At 46.5% G+C, this 24,794-nt stretch overlaps 1 protein-coding gene across 1 annotated transcript; it reads right to left on the bottom strand.

The window, feature by feature from the left end:
- BANF1 (barrier to autointegration nuclear assembly factor 1) lies at positions 1–24,788 on the bottom strand. The gene is made up of 3 exons (XM_088468312.1): positions 24,675–24,788; positions 8,127–8,275; positions 1–1,722 (listed from the first exon to the last, which is right to left on the bottom strand). The coding sequence occupies exons 2-3, from the start codon at positions 8,250–8,252 to the stop codon at positions 1,576–1,578; spliced, it is 273 nt and encodes a 90-aa protein (XP_088324438.1). The 5' UTR covers positions 8,253–8,275; positions 24,675–24,788; the 3' UTR covers positions 1–1,575.
- Between the last annotated feature and the right edge of the window lie 6 nt (positions 24,789–24,794).

Raw genomic sequence — 24,794 nt, forward strand, 5'->3', positions numbered from 1 at the left:
TTAAATTCTTTAATTTTAAAACCAAACATAATAGAGGTAATAGTTTGAGGCGATTGCACTCAATCTTGAATATCAGACAAATACATCTTAAGAGCGTGATTCCACTTTGTGGTTTCAAGCAGGTGACTACATAAAAAACTGCTTGGTGACCATAACAATAAAAAGAAAGTCTCTTTGACATGCATTCTATGGAAATGGGCTGTTTGGTGTATATGCATTGGGTCAACGCAATTTTTCAAACATTTTTCATGTATTCATCCAAATGAAACAACAAATGAAAACATGCTCTTAAATCAAATGTAAAATCTTAAATACAGAGGTAGTCTAGATCTCCACAATCATAAGAGTCTGAAGATCAAGAGCTTGCTGTAAAATCTTTCTTGAATGGTGATTAGCATTCTGACTTCCCTTATACCAAAGACCTAACTTAAAGTCCAAACTGCATCTAAAACTTAATAGAAAGACCAAGCTTTAAAAGGAAAAAAAAAAACCCCTCAAAACATTAAGTAGAAGAAATTTCACCAAAGTGTATAATGAAGTGCCGGGGATGCTGCTTTGTGCCATTTTAAATCTTTTAAAAAGAGTTCTTTGGCATTAACTTGCCTACTAAACATTAAAAATTTATATGTATCACAGGCAATTAAAATGGGGCACAATTCTGTAAAATACAAAAAAAATGATGCCTGGAATACAGTAGTGTGCTGATCAAGTATTCAGATATTTCATACAGCACAGAAACTCAGGTGTGTTCATACTTTAGTAGTTGTTTTCTGATACTTCAATTATAAAGGGCAAATACTATAGAGGAGAATATACATGTAGCTGGAAATCATAGAATGGTGCCTGTCATGTCATAAAGCAGTTGCTAAAAATATTTGTTAAACAAGAATCTACAGCTTTAATATCACACCAGCAAATATAGGACCCATAAAACTAATTATATTTTTTACACTTAATAACGGAGCTGCATTGCACTTTTTCTTCTAACTATTTAGGACTAAACATAAATGCAAATAGCTCTTCTTGCGCTAGGTGCACAGTTTCTGAAGAAATGTTATTTTAATGTGTATGGCACAGCATATGATGTAGAAGCAGAGCGGAGAGCTGCAGAACACCATACAAGCACATAGGAGACTCAAAGCCATCTGTCAGTTGTATTGTTAAGTTTTGTCACTACTTATAGATGCACAGACTCTAACAGTATGAAAACAACTTTTCTTTAAAAGATAAAATTCAACAGCAGTGTTCTATTTTCTATAAACATTGGTAAGTTTAACATTTTGTCAACAATATTCTTAAAATAAAAAATACCATGCATTAAATTATTTAGTGCATGATATGCAGGGGAAAATGCTGTCTTGAAAGATGATAGGCATGTTCATGGAAACGTAGAGCGATTGCGTAAGATGTGGGGCAACTGGATAGATAAAACTGTCTTTTTCAAGTAGTAATCCAATGTATCCAAATGTCCCAACCAAAAGCTTAGAATTAGATACCCTATGTAGGACCTAGTATGTGGTTGGCCGATGGACTTAGGTTTGGTTTGGGAAGGCACAGAGAGTTGGAGTGGCAGTGTTACATGAAAGCATCACACCATTCTTTCAGACAGCCGGAACAATCGCGTGCTTGTTTTGCATTGGCCCCACAGGTGTCCTTCAACCAATCCTTAAAAAGCTCGTCGTCCTTCCTCAGCACAAGGAACTGACCTAAGAGAATGAAGGCCTGTAAAAAAAAAAAATTATTAAGTACAGAATTAGGAAAAAAGAGGGATGTGTAGCATTCAACCTCAAACCATGAACTGAATAACTTACACATCACTTTCACTATATAATAGTTCTTAAGTCAGTATCGCAATTCAATTTGAATGTTTTTTGCCTATTACTTGTAAGTGCACAGAAAAAGTTCATCCAAGGGAATCTTTAACACATGTTGAGTCTCCCATATCCAAAATGCCTGGGACCAAAAGTATTTTGGATGTCGGATTTTTCCGTATTTGGAATATTTGCCTACCATAATGAGATTCCTAGGTGATGGGACTCAAGTCTAAATATGCACTTTTTTCATATACACCTTAAACACACAGCCTGAAGGTAATTTTATACAATATTTTTAAATAATTTTGTGCATCAAACAAAGTTTGTGTACATACACGAAATTCATTTATATTGCATATACACCCACAACCTGATGATAATCTTGTTCAATATTTGTAATAATTTTGTGCAGTAAACAAAGTTTGTGTATAATGAACTATGAGAAATCAAAGGCGTCACTCTCAGTCATGCTCACAAAATTCCATATTTTGGAATATTTGGATTTGGGAGACTCAACCTCTACTGGTGTAGCCAGTAGTATGATCCGTAAAGTCCTCCCAAGCATAGGACAGGAATCAGTTTAAAAGCTCTTTCTACACTTCTCTAATGAAGTGAAAACACAATTCAAGCACATGTATGACCACTGTATTGTATCAGGGATATAAGGAGTTGTTATCTCTTTGCATATTATTTCTTGTCAAAGAGATCACCAGATTCCTCAAACTAGAAGATCATTAGGTGTTGCCACAGTCAGTGATAAAGGTTCTTTCTCCTGAGAAGTCACAATCACATTTAAATGTAACTCCTAAATGGATATCTGAAATGGAATGAGGCTTAAACTCTGAATTGATAGATGATCATTAAACATTGTATAAAAAAACACCCAAATTGTGAATTATAATGGTGGCAATTTGTTGCTAGTATAATTTTAAATAAATAAAAATAGATAACAGGAGTGAACAATGGTCCACAGAGGTAACTTGCCTACCTTTGATACAACAGATGAAAGACAGAAGATCCAGACAATGTTAAAGTCTCTAATATATGCTGTACATTAAAATGACAGAAATTTCAAGTCTGATCTGTTCATGATCAAAAGGTTTTGGACCAAGGAGAAGGAGGCTGTTTTGGTACACAGAAGCCATTATAATAATGAATCTAATTTGAAAGGAAGAATGCGTAAGACACGGTCTTTTTACTCTAACCTCTGTTTTGAAGATTCTGTATAATGTGAATGATGAAAGGATCTGGGACTACTTCCCTATAATTGATTTTACCATTACTAAGGTTATGTAAAAAGAAAAATCCTTCCCATCTTTCAATGTTATGGTGATCCTGACAGAACCAATGGTCAAAAAGTCAAAAGGAGTGCCATAACCTTCAGATGGGTATTAATTTAGGGCGTGGCATAAAAGATAGATAGTAAAAAGGACCACAGTCAATAGACACAGAAGGTCAACAGGGTCAAATAGTCAACAAAGAAATGTTGACCAAAAAAAAAAATGTAACCCTAATCCTTTGTGCCTAAGCCTACCCCTGGTGCCTAAACCTAATTTAACTGTCCCCATCCGGGAGCCTACACATAACCCTCCACCATGTGCATAACCTGAAAAATGTTGAAAAAAAAAAATATATATATATATGCCGACCATTTGAACCTGTCGACCTATTGCGTGTCTCAAAATGTGCAACCTTGTCTTTTACTGCTTAGATACAACCAAGTACAAAGTCAAATGTCTTTTGCGAAGAAATCCTCATTCAAGATACAAGAGGAAATGTCTGTACAAGAAGGTCTCTGAAAGAGATGCAATGACTCCAGAACAATCCATGACCACCACAACACAGAAAGCCCAGTGATAATTACCACATATGAGCAGGCATGATTAGCGAGCGCAGCTAGAGCGGATGACATTACAGGGAACATAGAAGGAGAAATCAAATTTTTATTAAACCACATAGAAAATATTTTTGTATTGATAGCAGATAAAGTAAAAACCCTGAATTCTGTACTTGTAAACTTGCATACATTTTTTTTTCTCTGAGTAAATTTGCAGTTCCTGCAGACATGGTTGGATAGGAATCTTAAGACCAGTAAACTAAAGGTCTAAATAACAGCTCCTTAGTGCCTTTAATGATTTATAAGCCTTTTGACCATTTCTGTCTCCAAAAAATATATATTTTTAAGCATCTGGTTCCAAGATTTCACAGCCACTTCCCCCAATGCAACTTAAAATTTGGAAGACATTTTATTTAAGCTACTTACAGGCCAATCATTACCAAAAGACCCGAGAAGGGCAATTATTTTCCCATGGGGAGCCGTCACACCGTTCCGGGTGACAGCATTATTTAAAAAAATGTATAAATAGGTTCGAGTCTTCCATATCCAAATATTCAGAAATACGGAATATTCCAAAACACAATTTTTTTTTAGCATGACTGAGATAATAAAACCTTTGATTTTTTTTTATGGTTCACTGTACATACATTTGTACCTTTAAACAAAGTTTATTAAAAATATTGTACAAAATTACTTTCAGGCTCTGTATATAAGGTCTATATGATACATAAATGAATTTCATGTATGTACACAAACTTTGTTTAAGCCACAAAATTATTGAAAATATTGTATATTACCTGCAGGCTGTGTATATAAGACAAATGCATTGTGTGTTTAAATTTGGGTCCTATTCCCAAAATATTTCATTATGGTATGCAAATATTCCAAAATACAGAATATTCCGATATCCAAAAATACCCCTGGCCCCTCCCATAAGCGTTTTTTTAAAAACATCTGAAAATATGACAAGCTTCTCATTCAATGAAGGGATAGAACATACCGTATATACTAGAGTATAAGCCGACCCGAATATAAGCCGAGGTACCTACTTTTACCCCAAAAAACTGGGAAAACTTATTGACTCGAGTATAAGCCTAGTGTGGGAAATGGCAGGAGCTGGTAGTGCCCCCAGTAGTAATTCCCCCTGGTTGTGTCCCCAGTAGTAATCCCTCCTGGTAGTGCCCCCAGTGGTAATCCCCCCTTTCAGTGCCTCCAGTAGTAATCCCCCCCTGGTAGTACCCCCAGTGGTAATCCCCTACTGGTAGTGTCCCCTGTAGTAATCCCCCACTGGTAGTGCCCCCTGTAGTAATCCCCCCCTGGTAGTTCCCCCGGTGGTAATCCCCCCTTTTAGTGCCCCCTGTAGCAATTCCCCCCTGGTAGTGCCCCCTGTAGTAATCCCCCCCTGGTAGTTCCCCCAGTGGTAATACCCCTTTTAGTGCCCCCTGCAGTAATCGCCCCCTGTAGTCCCCACCCCCCAGTAGAGAGACGTGACTAAAAAAAAAAAAATCTCTTACCTGTAACTCCCGTTCCTGGTCCCGCCGCTGTCCGCTCCTCCGGCCGCTTTGCATGGGAGAGATGTCGTCATGACGACGTGTCTCCCATCACCCACTGCGGGAGCTGGAAGATGGCTCCCGCAGTGGGAGCAGCAGCAGCCGCTGAGAGTCTGACAGACTCTCAGCGGCTGCTGATTACACCAAACACGCAGCTGCCGGCTCCGGCGGCTGTGTGTTTGGCAGTGTGTAGCGCTGACCGAACTCCGTCCGGTCAGCGCTACACTTGACTCGAGTATAAGCCGAGGGGGTACTTTTTCAGCACATTTTTTGTGCTGAAAAACTCGGCTTATACTCGAGTATATACGGTAAGCCATATAGTATTCACTCTTGGTCCGGTGCCGGACCTAAAGAAAGGGCACATCTGTGCGCACGTCCGAAAAGGGGGCGTAGCCAAGGAAAAGGAGGAGTGTATTTAAGACGCGTCCCCTTTTCGTAATTCTTGGGGGCGTGCCCGGGAAGGCTGTTTCAGCAGGGCGCCGGAGGGCAGGGTGCTTGTTGCCCTTTAGAAATAGGGCAGGGCGCGGTGCCCCGCTAAAACAGCCTAGCGGGTACGCTAGCCATATAAGATTACCAGAAAGAAAATGGAAATAAGTAGCAAAAGGCACTTAATGGAGACAATCCTATAGATTATATAGAAATATTTCTAACTCCACGCAGCTGTTACAATTGATTGCCAACACACACAAAAAAAAAAGTAAAAAAAAAATAAAAAAAATCAATGAACAGCGCTGCGGATAAGAAATACTAAGCTGCAATAGTGTTCAATAAAATGCACAATTTATTTCACATGCAAACCTACATATTTCATTTGAATATAAGAAGACAGATGCATCTGGGACACAATAATATGAAATGCATCAATAAAACATTTAAAAAGTATCTACAGTTGCATTCAATATAATGATACACTCGCTGAGAATTTTACTGGAGAAAACATGTAAGAACTTGTATATCCCAAGCACAAATAGGACTTCATAAGGTGACCAAATGCCAAAAATTATGAGCTCCGTAGAGAACCTAACAGCCGCGTCCAGCCGTACATTTAAATACTTAAATTGTAATCCAATATTAAGTTAAAATACTAGCTCAAAATAAGAGATCCATATGCATAAGTCATAATATTATGCTCAAAACTCAGCTATAGTACAAGTGTACCGAATGCAAACCTCCGCTTATAATTTGTCAACCCTTCCACGGTTGCTTGCTAATTTGGGGTAGCCACAAACCGCAGTCAGCTGTCAGCGTACGTAATCGAGTGCCGCCCCTCCTATTTAACGGCGGCTTTGATCAGAGGCTGTCGCCCACTGCTGAACGAAGGGTCCGTTTCGTCACCAATGTATGTATCGGGATAGGATTATTACCGGGTCTCACTGTCCACCAGGAGCTCTGGACTTTCTTCTCACAGCGGATAACACGGAGACCGCAGGCAGCGGCTGTGGGTGGCAGACGCCTATCGAGATGTAATTTGAATAGCGGGGTTAGTTCTTTGTAAAGTTGTCCAGGCTGAGCTGAAACTCGTGCTCAGGGATAAATCAAATCATCAATAACCTAACTTGTTTCTTCCCATTGGGGATTTCCTCAGAGGGGTGTGCGATTCTTACATGTTTTCTCCAGTGAAGTTCTCAGCGAGTGTATCATTATATTGAATGCAACTGTGGATACTTATGAAATTATCTATATAACATTTAAAATTGTGTCCCAGATGCATCTGTCTAAATATGTAGGTTTGCATGTGAAATAAATTGTGTATTTTAGTGGGCAATATTGCAGCTTTTTAGTATTTCTTATCCGCAGCGCTGTTCATTGATTTTTTTCTATACGATTACCAGTTTCACAGCACTTGTTAAAATGCTTCATATGGTTCTAAAGTCTCTTTGAACATCCTGGGGCAAGAGATCAGCAACCTCCATAGAAGGGATATTCAGTGCAGCAACATGGACAAATTTACACCAAATAACTTTGTAAATTGGATGCCCTATCTATTCAATATTTAGATGTTGGTCTTCAGCTTTTTCAGGCTTTGGTATCTTGCTAAAAAGTGATCTATGTAATATCTAGTTTCACGTTACGATCAGTTGTGGGCAGAGTGCCGATGACCGGGGGCTCTAGAGCGCGCATGGGGCCGGCGAAGGCGGACCAGCCGGCGTCACTGTTGGGGGCAGAGCAGCCCCCTCAACATCACTTTTGGGGGCGTGACAAGCCGGCAGTGTCATTAATAGGGGAGTGCCCAGCACCTACGGAGGTGCTGGGTTTCCCCAAAGCTGTTCCTTAATGAGAACAGATCTATTCACGTGGCAGAAGAACGGCAGCTGTTTTAGCAGGGCCCTGCTAAAACAGCCTAGCGTGAACACTAGATATCTATTTATTATTTATTTATTAAGTTTCTATGCGATGCACTCATGAATATGCATGATAACTGCAGAACTCTTTCCAGGCATTATTTTAGCATAAAGCTTACATGAGAGAACCTCAACTACCCAGCTTACAATAATGTAAAATTGGTTCTGCATTACTCCAGTGTGCCCAAGGGGGTTATATAAAAGTAATTTGGGTATGCTATAGTAAGTAGGGGCTGAATTCCCTGCTTCTTGTCCATTATAGATGCAGCGATTTTATAGAAAGCTCCTAGTAAATGTCATTCTATAATATACAACAAGAAGAAACACTGAGCCTTAATAAAGATCAGCTATTTATTTTAGGACTTTATTATACAAAATCTAAACATGTGACAACCCTAAGTAATCATCTGATTTTTCTTCCATTTGTTTGTGTTATAGGAACACAAATGTACCATCCACATTTTAATTACTTTTCATCAGATGATGGTAATTATATCAAAACGTTAAACAATGCATCAAACATTCAATAGGTTTGAGCGGTGGGAAAGTGGCACTAACTATATACCGCTTATCATTTCATCACCTTGTCAAAGCCTCTGTCAGCAAGTCTTTGCCCCAGTACATCGCCAATACCAGCAACACTTTGAACAGGCTTCTCTCCCATGGGTTCAGCCACGAAATCCCGATGCTTCTGTGATGTGGACGACATGTTTGCTGTTTGTTCAAGAGAGCCTACATATAAAAGTGAATAAAACTTTAAAAGTCAGTTGTACATAAGATACCCTGTGGGGGGGGGGGGGTTTCAATTCAACCACACCCGCAGCTCCCATCTAAAGTAACGAGTGCTATTCAATTGTTTGTGCCGCTGGGTACAAGTTATCAAAATCCTGTTAGAAGAAGTGAAACAGTTTTTGAGGACAACAGCTTACACTTGCATACTGTAGGAATCACAAAGATGTACTCTTCCTTATATAGTTAATTTTTTTGCAAAGGCCAAATTATCAGGAAAGACAGAATAGGATTCCCACTGCTCAGCTGTTCAGGAACGTGTAGTGCAGGTGGACATCTATGACCGTAAACAATAACTAGATCACACTAAACAAAAATGTTGTTGCTGATTCAAGTTTTGATTTCTGCTGAAGACACTAATGGAAAAACAGAAAGTGCATTGATAAAAACTAAAGATACAGCATAATACAATGGTTTATTAATGTTTTTAGTTAAAAAACAAACACTTTTAGTGGGGTTCCAAGTTTTGACACACAAGTACTTCCTGCTAGGAGATGTATCAAGTTAGACCAGTATACCAGTGGTTCCCAAACGGTGCACCGCTGTACCCTGGGGTGCCGCAGCCTGGTGGTCCAGTCCTAAATTAGGTGGGCTGGTAAGTTATTAGACTGGCCGCACGCTGCATATCCATAGCAGCTTCAGTATGCAGTCATTTGCACAGAGACTCAGGGCTGCATGCTTCTCCTCCTCCCTGCAAGGCTGAGGCTTACCAGATTCCAGACTGAAGACCTCCCCTCTCCTCCTGTGCCCCTGCCGTGGTCTTCCCTTACTGAGTAATGAAATCTCAGCAGAACATCAGTACTCCCCTCTCCCAGCACTGGCTGTCAGGCTGCCCTGCTCTGCATGCTCCAGAGTTTGTACAGGCAGCCTGCTACTAGGGGTCGCAGCAGGTAATGTGTACACTGGCACTGTGTGGCCCACTTGTGCCCATAACCTCTATACACAGGGAAGGGGGGGGCGGCTCAGGGCGATCACCCCCGTAACACCACCCCATAACACAGCTCCCTGTCAGTCTCAGAGCGTTGCAAAGTAGTACAGCAACTTCCCACCGCTGTAGTCACACACAGGGATGTGCTCACATCTGGGAGAGAGAGGCGTCTCTGCCCCAACACTGCTATGTGCCGGCTCCCTAGGACCATCACACTTCCCACTGCTGCTGCCAGAAATCATGTGCTGCTACAGAACAGCTTGGTAGTAAGTGGCACACTATGGATCGCATCAAGAGGGCTAAGTTTCATTACCCACCTATCGGGCCTGGATCTGGGTTTTTTACATTCTAGGAAAGTTGTCAGGTACCTGTCAGGCTACATTATAGATCACTTATCAATTTGCCAATTGCTTTGGAACAAAGCAAACATTCTGTTGCTAGACATTTTAGATCTCTTCTCTACCCACTGGCCTAGGGGTAACGTGAAAATATTATTAGTTTGTAAGGCGGTGTGGAACACTTGTGGCACCATATAAACGATGATAATAATAATAATAATAATAATAATAAGTCAATAAGGGTGCATTAACTAATGCTTGGCATACACGGCAAGATAAAATGTCTGTCAGACCGACAGACATTTTATCTGGCCGGCTGCCAGCCGCAGATGTCTGCGGCATACACTGTGAGAGAAATCTCAGTGTATAGCCCGACATCTGCGCTCAGCCCCCGGGGGAGGAGACATTTCCCTGTTCCTACCGTAGGAAGGAACACAGGAATTGTCTGCCTGTCGGCCCCGCTGGGCATACACTGCCCGATGCGGCCGACAGTTACCGGGTAAATATTGCATCGGACGGGCATGCTGGACAATCCAGCATGCCAGACCAATATTTAACCATCGGTCGCCCCCCCCACCCACGCTACAATTATCACGGCGATCCGCCGATATCGGGCGGATCGTCCCGATAATTGCAGCGTGTATGGCCAGCATTAGAAAGTTTGGGAACCACTGCAGTATACATAAAACCTAGGGGGTTTTCTTACTTTACCGATGCTTTTCAAAGCCCCCAATTATTGGCGTCTTTGCCCGCAGAATGTAAAATAGCAATGATATTACGTGCAAATCCAGGTGTGCTTTGTACTTCTTATTAATTATAGTTTAAATTCTGAAGGTAAAAACGCAGATAATTGGGTAGCTTTGAAAAAACGCCTTTCAGTAAATAAACCAGGGTTTGCTGGTTTAAACCAAATTGTTTTATTATGCTGTAACTACAGGAACGGCGCCGTAACTTCTTCAAAAAGCCTGTAATAAAGGAATCCCCCTTGGTATTGTTCCACATTCTTGTTGTGGTCTACATTTGATTGAGCTGAACCAATACAGTAAATTCACACACAACAGAGAAATAGGGAGGGTGACCAATTTAGAAAGGCACTAAATCTGCCTAGCATCAGCTAAGACTCCACATACTCCTCCCCTAACAATCACTTAGGACAAGAGAAAACCACAACTAACATTCTTAATCTTAAAGGGTAAACAATTCCAACACATTACACAGAGACAAGAGACAATACACAGACACACCTCATGGTTTCATCTCCTTCATGTTGCAATTTAATTGTTTTTGGGCGCCCATTATTTATTGTGCTTGTCATACCCAATTAGACAGAGTTTAGGGCTTAAAATGGCTAAATCCGTCAAAAGTCCTGGTTAGGGCATCTAAACCACCAACTTTTCGCACATTTCTGCTCGCCTCTGCAGGAGGGAGCAAGCAGTATTGTCGGCGTCTGTTCGCATCCGAATGGATCAACAACTGAACTGCTCCATCCGGCGCGCAGCACTGACAGCTGCCAGCACTGACAAGTGAATCGCCCCAAAAGTATCTTATGTCCCTCATATAGGATCACACACACACGGGGGTGCAATTATTTGAAAGAGGAGAGTCTCCTTTTTAAACAAAGGTGCCCCTTTAGATCACCAGACAGTAACTGAAAAGGTACCAGAAAAAAAAAAAAAAAAAAAAAAAAAAAGAAGAGGTCTACAGATGCGAGGTAAATTAAGCTCATATCTCCCCCATCTTGCGTCAAATAAGAAAAAAAAAAAAATAGTCCCTCATTGGGGGCGATTCAATGGTTTTTTAAATCGCGGTAATTAATGGGCGCCCAATGTTGCAATTCAATTGTTTGTGGGCGTCCATTAATTATCGCACTTGTCACTCCCAATTAGACCGCATTTAGTCTTGTAAAACTGCTAAAATTGTCTAAAATCAAGGTTAAGGCTCAAATCACAAAATACTTAAACATTTCTGCTCGCCTCCTCAGGATGGGGCAAGCACAAATGTGAAATGAGCAACAAATAGCACCACTCAAAACTTTGAATCGTCCCCTTTTAATGCGGTAAGTTGTCTAGTTTTTAAAATGGTAGGCCTTGTTGGGCTACCATATTCTTCCAACACATAGTAAGTGTTCAAATTGAGAAAACCAAAATTTTAAACAAAAAAAAAAAAATTATATTTTCTTTTCAAATGATTTTATTGTTGTCAAAATCTAAAGAAATGGGTATAGTTACTAAAGGTGGATTTTAATCGATTTACGATCGATAAAAATTGATCAACATCAATGTTGTGTTTCTGGGGCTAAACCACACATTTACTAAAAGGCAATTTTTAATTTGGTGTTTGAAGTATTAGTAAATGTGTGATTTAGCCCCAGAAACACAACACTGCTGTAGTAAATATATCTCATACAGTAGAAACCCGCTTTTTTTGCAAGGTGGATTATTGGCGAAACAAAAACCACAAATAATTTTTTGTGGCGTTTTAAAAAGTGAAAAAAAAATGATCACATTTGCTTTTGGTTCCCTTTCTTAAAATTTCAATTATAAGTTTTTTTTTTAAATTACATAAATAATTTTTTCAGCCATTGTGGGTACATTTTGTGTTACAATTTGCAAAAAAGGCTAATGGTATTTTTTAAAAAACACATTGATATGCATTTGCCTTAATCCTATTACAGGTCTTACTATTTGCTCCTTTTAAGCTGACTATATTAGCAGCCCAGACGCAAAACCAGCCCAGACCTCCACCCCATCATCAGGCCCGTCAAACAACAACCCCACCCCCGTCCCACACCACACCACCTCATCCTATCTGGACTGACTCCACATCAGGAACCCGTTACCTTACAGAACCTCCCAACGCACAATCACCCCTAACCACACCAGGCACCACAGCCCCTGTTCAAGCCCCCATTCCACCACCACACACAGCCCACATGTACATCTTAGATTACACCTTGGTCACCTGCATCTACCCTCCCTTGCCCCCCATCCCAAGCCCCCCTCTCCCCGCACAGCACATCACCCCATGAACAAACTACACCAACCCCCCCCTCTCCCCCCCCCCCCGCACCCTACTTCATCCCCAAACCCATCCCCACTTGCACACAACCATTGGATACCAACACCCCACTAACCCCCAGTATACACCAACACACTCCTCCTCACCACATATAGCTGGACACTCCTACCAGCTACCCACTACACCATCCCCACCTCAACACTTTTTAACCCCCGCAGCACACACCCACTGCCTTTCAACATAACCGTTCAGCAATACTAACCATGACACCCACTCTTCCCCCACACACGTGATCGCAACGACACCAGGTAAGCACCAACCCTACCTCTGCACTTCCGTACTATACACCGCGAGGCCCGGCCCACACCTCCGCCCCCCCTGAAATGTCACCCCACAGCCCCGCACAGTTACCATGACAACCAGCGTCCATCCCACAAGACCACAATACGCCCCACCGTTTACTACGCTTACATCAACCGCGCCCAGCACCAGTCCTCAGATCCCCTTGACACACACCCACAAAGCCTGACTCCTCCCTGGCTACCCGCACCACGTGACCTACCTGTCACCAACCCAGCCACCTGACCCATTTTCACTGCTCGCGTCTTCACCTGACATACACTCACACAACCCGACCCCTCATTGGCCGCCCGCACCACGTGACAACCCCGTCACCAACACAGCCACCATACTCTGCTGCGGCGCCTCTCCGCACACAGCAACCACACCACGGGACCAACACTGACGTCACCAGCCCCGCCCTCCTATGTAGTTTCAGACAAACTGTAGCACGTGACCGGACACACACTAGCCCCACCCAACCCCATGACTCAGCAGCATTAGTCACCAATCAACACACACACTCACCCTCCCCGCCCACCTATTGGCTGCCCACATCACATGACAACCAGGAAGCACAGTACATAAACCCCACTCCTACACTGCCATTCTCCTTACCTCCTTGAAGGCAGAACCGCTGCCGAAACGTGTTGGAGACCCCTCTACACCCCCACACTCCAGAACCATGGCCTACCCCCACCGAAGCTCCTCATCCCCATGGGGACCACCGGTGGTCCAGGCCGTTCCATCTTCCCTGCACTTGCTGGTGCGAGCGCCGCCTCAACTTTCTGACTAGCTCCTTATCTAGCTCAGCACACCCAAGGGCTACCTCATCCAGCCCGTCCAGGCAGACCGCCCCCACCACAGAGGTGGTCATCACTCAGCCACTCTCCTCACCCACCTCCGGCTCCCACAGTGGCACCCAAACCCCGCTTCAGTGGCCCGGCAGCAGCAGAATCTACAGCCGCATTAACCATCCACCAACACCACCCGGTCGCTGACCTCCACAAACAAGGTGATTTCCTCCCCTGAACAGCAGCAACCCAACTCTGCAACAGCAGCAGTCCATCCATACACCACAGATCTGCAGCAACGTTAACCTCCACGGCTGCATCCAACTCAGGCCAAATCCTACTGGTAGGTATCAGACTTCGAGACTCTGACAAACCCGCAGGACGCCGCAAGGGTGCTTACACCTCCACACACCTGCTGCCACCTCCCCCTTTCTCCACCCTCCCACCACCTGAGACTCCACAAGACTGTTGACCAAAGGTCCAGCAGGGGTAACGTGCCGGTCTATTGAACCGCACGGCAAGGAGTCCCCTGAAAGGGTCGACCCACCTCCCCAGTCTCTCTCCCCCACCCACCACCACACCTTCCTCTGCCCGAGACCACATAGAAGCATTGCGACTACTCCAATAAAACATTTGGCCTCCTCATCTGTGTCTGCCTGTCATTTATTTCACATCCACCGCCCCTCAACCACACCCAGCACACTAGCTACTACACAATATTCCCAGACACCCACACCACCACTGCACTCACAGGAAGAGCGCACTTTCCAACCCCTACCTCTCTATCATATTAGCATTCCCGTTAGGCTGTTGTTCACCCTGCCCTATTTGTTAAGGGCAAAAAGCACCCAACCCTCTGGCGCGGCACCCCACTGAAACAGCATGTGGGTGCCGTCCCCACCCACGGGTCACAGTGTCCCACGGGTGGGGAAACCTGCGGTGTAGCAGCCATGCCCGGCATCCATTCACACTGACAACAACGCTTGGGGGCAGGCCAGAATGTCCGCAAGTACCCCGAAGTGTGACAAAAAGGGGATGCATCTTAAAAACACACCCAGGGGTGCCGAGAGGGGGGGGGGGGCGGGAGCATGTACAGATTACCGGTGCCCGGGCTTCCTGAGGGGCCCGGGTCCGGCGCCGCTCCCCCTCCCTCACAGCAGCCCAGCACACAGCGTGTGCTGAGCTGCAGTGCAGACTGCTCGTGGCTGCTGAGCAGCAGCCACAGCAGTCTCCTATGCCTGTGGGGGGGGAGCAATCACACTGATGGCACCCCGCCCTGGCTTTGAGCAGGGCTGAGGGGGCCCAGAGCACCCCCCTCCGCTTCGCTGCAAATCTTTATTATAGGAAGGGGGCGTGGCCACGCCTCCCATGATTAGGCCATGCCCCCTATTACCCGAGCCCGCTGCGGCTCTCAACAGGCCTGGACACGCCCCCAATTCCTTGAGTACGTCCCCTTTTCAGGTGCACACAGATTTGCCCTTTCTCTAGGTCCTAGAGTGAACACTATATATTAGTATTTTTTGTATGTTTTTTTTAGTTTCTATTTTACCACTTTTTTTTTATCTACTAATCAGAATGAAAGTTATATTTTAAACTATATCTGTATATAAGAGTGCCCCAAAAATAGTTATATCCTCCTCACCCTAGCATCTCCTGAGTTATTGTCAGTAGTATTGTAGCACACCACAGTCGCATAAAATGCATGGGGGACATGAAGATTGTACTTTTTATCAAGCTATGAAACTAAGTTTGGGAAGCAAGTAGCACTGGATGCCAGAGGGTACAAGTCAGCTATTACCTGTTTGACAAGTACTGCAAATGTACATACGAGACAGGTAGTTGCTACATGTAAACTGCTGTGGTAGTATTTTCTTGGGGGGTGGGGGGGGGGTTGTTCAATTGTGACAATTGTTTGTGCCGTAGGCACCCATACGTATTGCGGTTGTCGCACCAAAATGCACAGTGATTTGCCACTTAAAGCAGCTAAACCCGTGGAGAACCACTGGGCACGCTGCAAAAACAGCAGGTTGGGCAGCCAAAAGTCCAACTTTGGGCAGATTTCTGCTCACCACCTCCGGAGGGTGTAAATAAAAATAATTGGCACCAACAATTTTAAATAGATCCCGGTCTCTTCAGATAGGATGTGTGGCAGCGTGTAACCATTAAATTTCCTCAAGGTTTGCTAAACATTGCATGGTTGATGCCCATCCCTAATACATGCAGAACACATAGCAGCCAGTCTGAGCCATTTTAGTGTAACTATAATGCACTGATGCTTTTTGCCACTTACAATTCCATTGCAATATCATGGGTTGAAATAAATAAGATTAAGTTAATTTTATTCAAATTAATTTGAGCCATGTCACTCCAACAGTGAAGCAGGCAACATAGCCAATCATAATTAACAGCTGAAAATGATTTTTCGTCCTGATCCCACGATATGCTGCACTGACTATGATATTGTGTTACATACATTGTTATAGTTGTACTTGCCTATTTTTGAAAAAGCATTTCAGGGAAATTGTGAAAGCAACACCAGTGAGCACAGCGGTAAAATGGACAAGTAGTGCTTACATCTGAGAGGCGTGTCAAAGTTGACTTACATCCAAATGTAAATGAGCCCCAAAGCAGAAGTTGTTGCTCAGTAAGATCTACTTGCTGATGAAAACACTGATAGATCAGTCAGGGCGATTCAAGTCAGCGCAACTCTGAATAGCCCCGGGAGGGAGCTCCTGGAGCTGTTCAATTCACTTCGCTGTTTGCCTTGTTGGGAATTGGTTAAGCCGGAGAATGCCGTCATCACCACACTAAAAATCAGCTGCGCGGCCGGCACTTTAGTCTGATTCTCCTCGCACCCTCAGGGGAGTGTGAGAAGAAATCCTTTTAGTCAAACTAACAGCACAGTGAATTGAATAGCCCCAGGAGCTCCCTCCCTGTGCTATTCAGCATTGCACTGAATTGAATCACTCCCATTGTGCCTTATGGCCAATGCATGGAAATGGCACTGATTATTCCTATTTGAATGTATATATCTCCGATTTTTTCTCAAGTATATAACATCTACATAATGGGGGTAAGGTAGGGATGGCAATCGCCCATTGATGATTCAAAATTATCGATGGTTTATGGCCAATGTCAAATGTTTTTGACATTGATGGGGAAGAACTAGATGATTTTTCTCAATGTAAAAGTATAACTGAATATTTTTTTTGGTACTTCCATATCTTTGCGGCCCCCGCTACGTAACTTACTTAGCCACTACATAAGGTACTGTACTACTTACACTACTGACTCTAGCTAATGTATTTCGATGCCACGCCCTACTGTATTTCGACGCCGACGACGTGCGATATATCTGTTTTATCCCCCACTGTTCTGTCCCAATTTCGTGCCCCCCCCCCACGTTTTGTGGTAAAACAATTACCCAAAATGATGGACAATATTTAATTTGCCACATACTGAGGAAGATGGTTACTTTCTTTCAAAAAAATATGAGATATGGTAAGAACTTACCCTTGTTATCTCTATTTCTACGAAGTCCATAGGGTTCCACAGGATACCTTGGGGTATAGGTGTGACGTCAGTCGCAGGGCACCAAAGAGTTAAGCTTTCAGCCTCCCAGGATGCATTAGGTCCCCCTCCTATACCCCGCCCCCGGGCCAAGGCACCTCAGTTAGTTACCAAGCCATAGGCCGGAGGAGGAGAAGGAAGAGAGAGAACAAAGATCTGGACACATACAAGAATCACATTCTCACCAGAGGGAGACGGAAAACCGGTGACCAGAGCATAGCCCATCTGCAGCACAGGTGCGACAGGGCGGGAGTCCTGTGGAACCCTATGGACTTCGTAGAAATAGAGATAACAAGGGTAAGTTCTTACCATATCTCATATTTTCTACTTCAGGGTCCATAGGGTATCCACAGGATACCTTGGGGATGTCCCAAAGCAGTATCCTTTAAAGGGTGGGGACGCTCCTGTGCAGAAAGGAGAATCCGCCGCCCGAAGGAAGCATCCTGAGAGGCGAAGGTGTCAAACCTGTAATACTGCACGAAGGTATGGACAGAAGACCACGTAGCAGCCTTGCAGATCTGAACTGCCGAGGCACCACGTCGAGCTGCCCACGAAGGACCCACAGACCTAGTGGAATGAGCCTTCAGAGAAGGAGGGACCGGTAGGCCTTCATGAAGATAAGCTTCAGAAATAGCCATACGGATCCAGGCTGCCAAAGTTTGCTTTGAAGCAGGCCAACCCTTTTTACGGAAGCCATAGAGGACAAACAAAGCGTCCGACTTCCTAAACGAAGAAGTGCGGTCAACATAAGTCCTTAAGGCCCGCACAACATCCAAAGAGGCCTCACCCACGGAAAGACCCGGTGAGTTAAAGGCCGGAACTGCCCTGTACCCATGAAAAACCAAGAAAGGGAGTCTACAAGAAAGAGCCCCTAACTCAGAAACACGTCTGGCCGAAGCAATGGCCAGAAGGAAAACAGTCTTAGCTGTTAGCCATTTAATATCCACTGAGCCCAGTGGTTCAAACGGCGGTCCTTAGAGAGCCCTCAGGACCACAGCCAAATCCCAAGGCGCCACAGGTGGAACAAAGGGCGGCTGAATACGGAGAACACCCTGCATAAAGGTGCGCACATCCGGGATTGTAGCAATCCTACGGTGAAACCAGACAGATAGGGCCGAAACCTGTACCTTCAAAGAAGCAAGGCGAAGCCCATGATCTAGTCCCGCTTGCAGGAAGGCGAGAATCCGAGACAGACGAAACTCCCGCGGTGCATAACCTCTCGGTCGACACCACTGGAAGAACGTATGCCACACGCGATGGTATATCCTCGCGGAAGACGGTTTCCGAGCTCGTAACATGGTACGCACCACAGAGCTGGAAAACCCCCGGGACCTCAGCATGGCCGTCTCAACAGCCACGCCGTCAAAGACAGCCGAGTCAGGTCCGGGTGAAGGCAAGGACCCTGAGACAGAAGGTCCGGTCGTAGCGGCAACCGCAGAGGACTGTCCACGGACAGACCCTGAAGGTCTGAGAACCAGTGCCGTCTGGGCCACGCGGGAGCTATCAACAGGAGCGTCCCTCCTTCCTGTTTGAATTTCCGGATTACCCGTGGAAGGGAGACCGGAGGGAACAGGTATGCGAACCGGAACGTCCACCGGACGGACAGAGCATCCACCAGAGACGCCCCTTCGTCTCTTGTGCGAGATCCGTACACCGGCAACTTGTTGTTGTGCCGGGACGCCATGAGGTCGATTTCTGGAAGACCCCACCTGTCCACCAGTAGTTGAAAAACGTCCAGGTGCAGGGACTATTCCCCTGGATGAACGTCCTGGCGACTTAGAAAGTCCTCCTCCCAATTTAGCACTCCCGGGATGAAGACCGCTGATATGGCCGGAAGATTGTGCTCCGCCCAAACCAGGATCCGAGAGACGTCTACGAGAGCCGCCCGACTGCGAGTTCCTCCTTGCCTGTTTATGTAGGCCACGGTGGTAGCGTTGTCGGACTGGACCTGCACCGGGTGACCCTGGAGAAACCGCTGTGCCTGCAGGAGAGCATTGAAGACCGCACGGAGTTCCAAGATATTTATTGGAAGCTCCGCTTCTGTCGGCGTCCACCTGCCCTGGAACAAGTGTGGACCCGAAACTGCTCCCCAGCCCCGAAGACTGGCGTCCGTTGTCAACAGGACCCAATTTGGAACCCAGAACGGACGTCCCTTGTTGAGGTGGGTCGTCTTTAACCACCACGCAAGGGACAGGCGAACCTCCGGGGTGAGCACAATCGTCTGGAACTTCAGAGACTGAGGCAGCCCGTTCCACTTGGACAGGATCAGGTGCTGCAGAGGTCTGGAGTGAAACTGGGCGTATTCCACCATGTCGAACACCGACATCATGGAGCCCAGTAACCTCATCGCCGAGTGTAAGGACACCCGGCGGCTGTGCAGACAACTGCGCACCCTTGACTGTAAAGCAGAGATCTTGTCCTCCGTCACGAAGATCCTTTGCTGTCCCGAGTCCAATAAGGCTCCAAGATGCAGAATCCTCCGAGACGGGATTAGAGTGGACTTCTGCCAGTTGATTAGCCAGCCGTGCCGTTGCAGCAGTGCAATGGTCAGGTCCAAGTGGTGTAACAGGAGCTCTGGAGATCCTGCCACCAATAACAGGTCGTCCAAGTACGGCAACATGCGGACTCCTTTCAGCCGCAGAGAAGCCGCCATGACCGCCATCACCTTGGTGAAAACACGTGGTGCTGTTGCCAGGCCAAAAGGTAACGCCCGAAACTGGAAGTGGTCGCTGCGGATTGCAAACCGAAGGAACTCTTGATGGCGCAAAAGAATAGGGACATGCAGGTAAGCGTCCTGTATGTCCAATGACACCATGTAGTCCCCAGGTTCCAGCGCCAGAATGATGGACCGTAGGGTCTCCATCCGAAACTTCGGGACCCGCAAAGACTTGTTGAGTGCTTTGAGGTTGAGAATCGGACGATATGACCCATTGGGTTTCTGTACCAAAAATAGATTTGAATAGAAACCCTGGCCCCTCTGGGAGAATGGAACAGGCACTATAACTCCAGCCTGGAGCATAGTGTGCAATACCTTCCGCAGCTCCGTAGCCTTGTTCCGGTCTGATGGTAGACCCGTGGTGAAGAATCGAGCCGGGGGTCTGTGCCGGAAGGAGAGGGCGTACCCGTGGGAGACCACCTCCAGAACCCAAGTGTCTGTCGAAGTGAACGACCAACACCGGGAGAACTGCAGCAGGCGGCCTCCCACCCTGGGATCCCCCAAAGGGAGGTCCGGACCGTCAGGCCGCAGGCTTGTCATCTGGCTTGGGGGCCGGACGTCTGGTACTCCATGCCTGTTTCCGGGGCTTGACCGATTTCTTAGGGCCAGCCTGTCGAGGAAACGACTGTGGTTTGGGCCTGCCCTGGGCCCTAGATGACCGAAAGGACGATGGTCCAGAACCAGAAAGAGCAGCGGCCGACGGGAGACAAACAGATTTGGCTGCCGCCAGCGTGGCCACAATCTTATCCAGATCCGGACCGAAGAGAACTTCTCCGGTAAACGGCAACGCTTCCAGACCTTTCTTGGAATCTGCGTCCGCCTTCCAGGATCGCAGCCACAAGGTGCGACGAGCAGCTACCGCTGCTGAAGAAATTCTAGACACCAGAGTACTAATGTCTAGAGCTGCCTCGTTGATGTAGGTGGCCGAATCACGGAGATTGCCAAGCAACTCCGCCTATTCGGCCGGACAGTCGGATTCAAAAGAAGCCTCTAATGAATCCGCCCAGCGCTCCATCGCTCTGGCAACCCAGCAAATGGCCATAGCCGGCCGTGCTGCCCCCCCTGCAAGGGAATAAGCGGACTTCAGGCAGATTTCTACCTTGCGGTCCATAGCATCCTTAAGGGAGGACATGGATGGCATCGGCAATGTGGCACTACGGACAAGACGGGTCACGTGAGAATCCACCTGTGGAGGGGATTCCCACTTAGCAAAATAATTATCCGCGAACGGATAAGCCACCGCCAGGCGTCTCTGCGGCTGGTATCTTTTGCCAGGTTGTTTCCACGCCTCCTCTAAATTGTCCACCAACTGACCCGAAAGAGGAAAGACTGTGGCATCGCCCTTCACATCTTTGAAAAAGGCATACTTAGATTTAGCCGCTGGGGGAACTTCGTCCTCAATCACCAAGGCTGTGCGGACCGCCCGAATAAGTCCAGGAATATATACTTTGGACTTAGCATCAGCGTCCTTAGTATGGAGAGGTTCCTGATCGTAAGGATCCAGAATCTCCCCATCATCAGACGTCCCTTCGTCATCCTCATAAGGAGCGGACAGAGACGCCACCGGCCTTTTATGAGGCCGCATCACAGACTCCCCTTGCAACACATCCGACAAGTGCTGTACAGAACTCGTCAGGGAGTTAACCCACGCTGGCTCCTGAGAACCCGGGAGCGGGGAAATAGGGAGACTGTGGGGTACCACCAATTGTCGTGGGAACCCCTGCATGGGTGACGACACCACAGACTGCTGGGACAAACCCATCGGAGTAAACGCGGGCTGCGGAGCTAACTGGCCCACTAAAGCTGTTAACGCCTGAGCGAAACAAGCCCAGGGCGGCTCCTGTACCGGTGCTGTAACCGTAATAGGCCGCGCCATGGACAAACACTGCCGGCAAAGGCCCTCCGCGCTACCCTCCCCCTCCGCTAACGGTACTTTGCACGTGGTACACTGTAGCCGGAGGGGAAAATCACTTTCAGACATGATGGCACCACGTATGTGACCTCTCTCACCAATTAAGTATTAAATAGGCGAGAGACCACCCTGCAGCACCGCACCGCAAGGGCTTTAGCAGAAAGAACAGGGACAGTAATAAAGCTGACAGTTTTGAGAAGATAAAGTTACAGGCAGCAGCGCTAGCACAGTCACATACAATGCAGAGAAATAACAATTCCTGCACTAACAGCGCTGATCACTCAACTACACAGACACAGGGCCTGGTAGGACACAGCGCTGCATACACAGACCTGAGCCACAGCGGAGGAGAGGTATGCGGGGGGACCCAGACCACGATGCTTCCTTCCAGGCTTCCAGCAGCGTTCACCATGCGTTGCAGAGAAGATGGCCGCCGAGGAGCAGAGAGAAGCTGGCCTGGGGGAGGAGCGCTGACACAGGACCAGTCAGCACAGTGCAGAGAGGGCTGTGTGCAGCGGGGGAGGCGCCGGCTGTGAGACAGGGAAGGCGCGCTCCCCTGGCATGCATTTAACCCCTGGGACGCCGCAGCGCTACCGCTCTGCTGCGGTCCGCTGTCCCAGGGGGTAGTGGAAAGCGCAGGTTCAGTACCTGGCTCCACGCTGCAGCCAGTCCCCAGGGAGCCCCCTGCCTGGGGACTTAGGACCATGTGACCAGCGGGGACCCACCGCGGGACCCCGCTGCTTACCTTTGTCCCCCTTGGATCCGGCCATGGTCCGGAACATCTGTGGTCACCGCTAGCTGTGACCCCAGATGCTCACCAGCATCCCCGGATCGGTACCGGCGTTCTGGTACCGGCGGGGGTGTAGGGAAGACAGCATGGACGTCAGGACTGACTGTCCATGCTGTACATCCAGATGTGCAGCCACAGCTGCACTGAAGAAAGCTTCAGGGGCTCTTCTAGCCCCCACTCCTACAGGTGCACCCGACGCCGGCCGGGCACCAAACTAAACTGAGGTGCCTTGGCCCGGGGGCGGGGTATAGGAGGGGGACCTAATGCATCCTGGGAGGCTGAAAGCTTAACTCTTTGGTGCCCTGCGACTGACGTCACACCTATACCCCAAGGTATCCTGTGGATACCCTATGGACCCTGAAGTAGAAAGAGGCATTTTACCTCGTAACAAAAAATGTGCAAATGGCCACGAAATGAAATTGTATGCGAGGGAAAATGTTTGGCGGTGTAACGTCAAAAGTTGTAAGAAGAAAACCAGTGTCAGGTCTGACAACTGGTTTAATGGATCCAGGGTACCATTTTTTACTGAGAAACAGTTAAACATGAGCGAAAACAACAAAATCAACTGGAATAATTTCATGAGAGGTCTGCTCATTACATCTCATGCGTCAACTGAAAAAACTAATGGGCGGCCCAGGCAAAATTGTGGAAACAGATGAGAGTATTTGTAAGAAGGAGAAGCAACACTGACAGTTTTGCCACAGCAATGGATCTTCCGAGGGGTATGCAGGGAAAATGGAGAGTGCTTTCAGGTTCAGGTCCGCAATAGAGAAGCTGGCACACTGATGGTAAATATTGTGGAACACATTGAAGAGGGATCTAACATTTATTCCGACTGCTGGCGTGCCTATAAAACAGAGGACCTTGAAAAAGCAGGATACAGCCATGCAACTGTGAACCACAAATATCATTTCATAGATCCCACAACGGGCGCACATACACAAAATGTGGAAAGAATGTGGGGCTCTGCTAAATGGAGAAATAAAAAACAAAGAGGCACTGCTCTCCACCACCTTCAGTCCTAACTAACTGAATTCATGTGGCGGAAGACTTTGGGGGCTGAAAACCCCTTTGATGCCATATTACAAGCCATCACTGACATCTGGCCGCCGCCGCTCGCTTAAAAGTCATCACATTAAAAATAAAGCAATAACAATAATACAACTCAGACTTACCTTTCTTTACCCGCCGAACACTCGCCGTATTTCTTTAGCCGCTGAACACACTCGCCCCCACATATGACATAGCTTCACTAATCAGTGAAGATACGCAAGTAGCGTACCCAGGAGGGACCTCAAAGATACGGAAGTACCTTTTTTTTTTTTTTTTTACCAAGTACCAGGACACTGAGCATATTTGCCCCCCAGACCCCCATGTTGGCCTACGGGCCAGTCAGTCAAAAGACAGGGATGACCATCAGTTGGTGATACAGTTTATGGGGTCATCCTGTCAATAGTTTGTAACCGTCAATGGTCAAACCACCAATGGCCATCCCTAGGGCAAGGTGCAATCAGGGAGAGTTGGTAAGTATGGTTATACTGTAAGTTGCAAATCAGTAGGCGCCAGTGCAGGGCCTGATAGGAGACACCTATTGCTTATAGTGATACATAATAGGGCATTAGTACCAGCTGGGAGTCTCGCTGACAGGTACATGAATGCATACACATGTATGAGACATGGGGGAAGATATATCAGCTTGGAGGGAGATAAAGTGGTGAAAAAGTACCAACGAATCAGCTCCTGTTATTATTCAAACAGCATGTAACTTGGCAGCTAGGAGCTGATTGGTTGGTACTTTCTCCCCAGTTTTTCTCACCCCAAAGTTTGGTACATCTCCCCCACGGAGAGGAGCGGGCGACCCCGGGGATTCCCTGGGCAGCGTGTAGTAAATGGTCTGCTGCACATCGCACACACTATAAGCACCGCCATTGACTGACCTGGCCACCGGCGTATCTCCCTTCCCGCCAACTGACTGCTCGGCGGTATATTCACGGGCACTTCCGCTGAACATTCCGGAACGCCCTCATTAGTTCCTGTGACTCAGAGGACCCGGAAGC

Source organism: Taudactylus pleione, unplaced genomic scaffold, assembly GCF_031769625.1.
Source record: "Taudactylus pleione unplaced genomic scaffold, aTauple2 ptg000085l, whole genome shotgun sequence".
NCBI classification, from domain to species: domain Eukaryota; kingdom Metazoa; phylum Chordata; class Amphibia; order Anura; family Myobatrachidae; genus Taudactylus; species Taudactylus pleione.

What these genes read in the sequence shown, in the direction of transcription:
- BANF1 (XM_088468312.1), bottom strand. Translation starts at nt 8,252, where the DNA reads ATGTCGTCCACATCACAGAAGCATCGGGATTTCGTGGCTGAACCCATG. An exon ending in CTGACAGAGGCTTTGACAAG is followed by an intron (nt 1,723 to 8,126) that starts GTGATGAAATGA and finishes TTTTTTTTACAG; the next exon opens with GCCTTCATTCTCTTAGGTCA.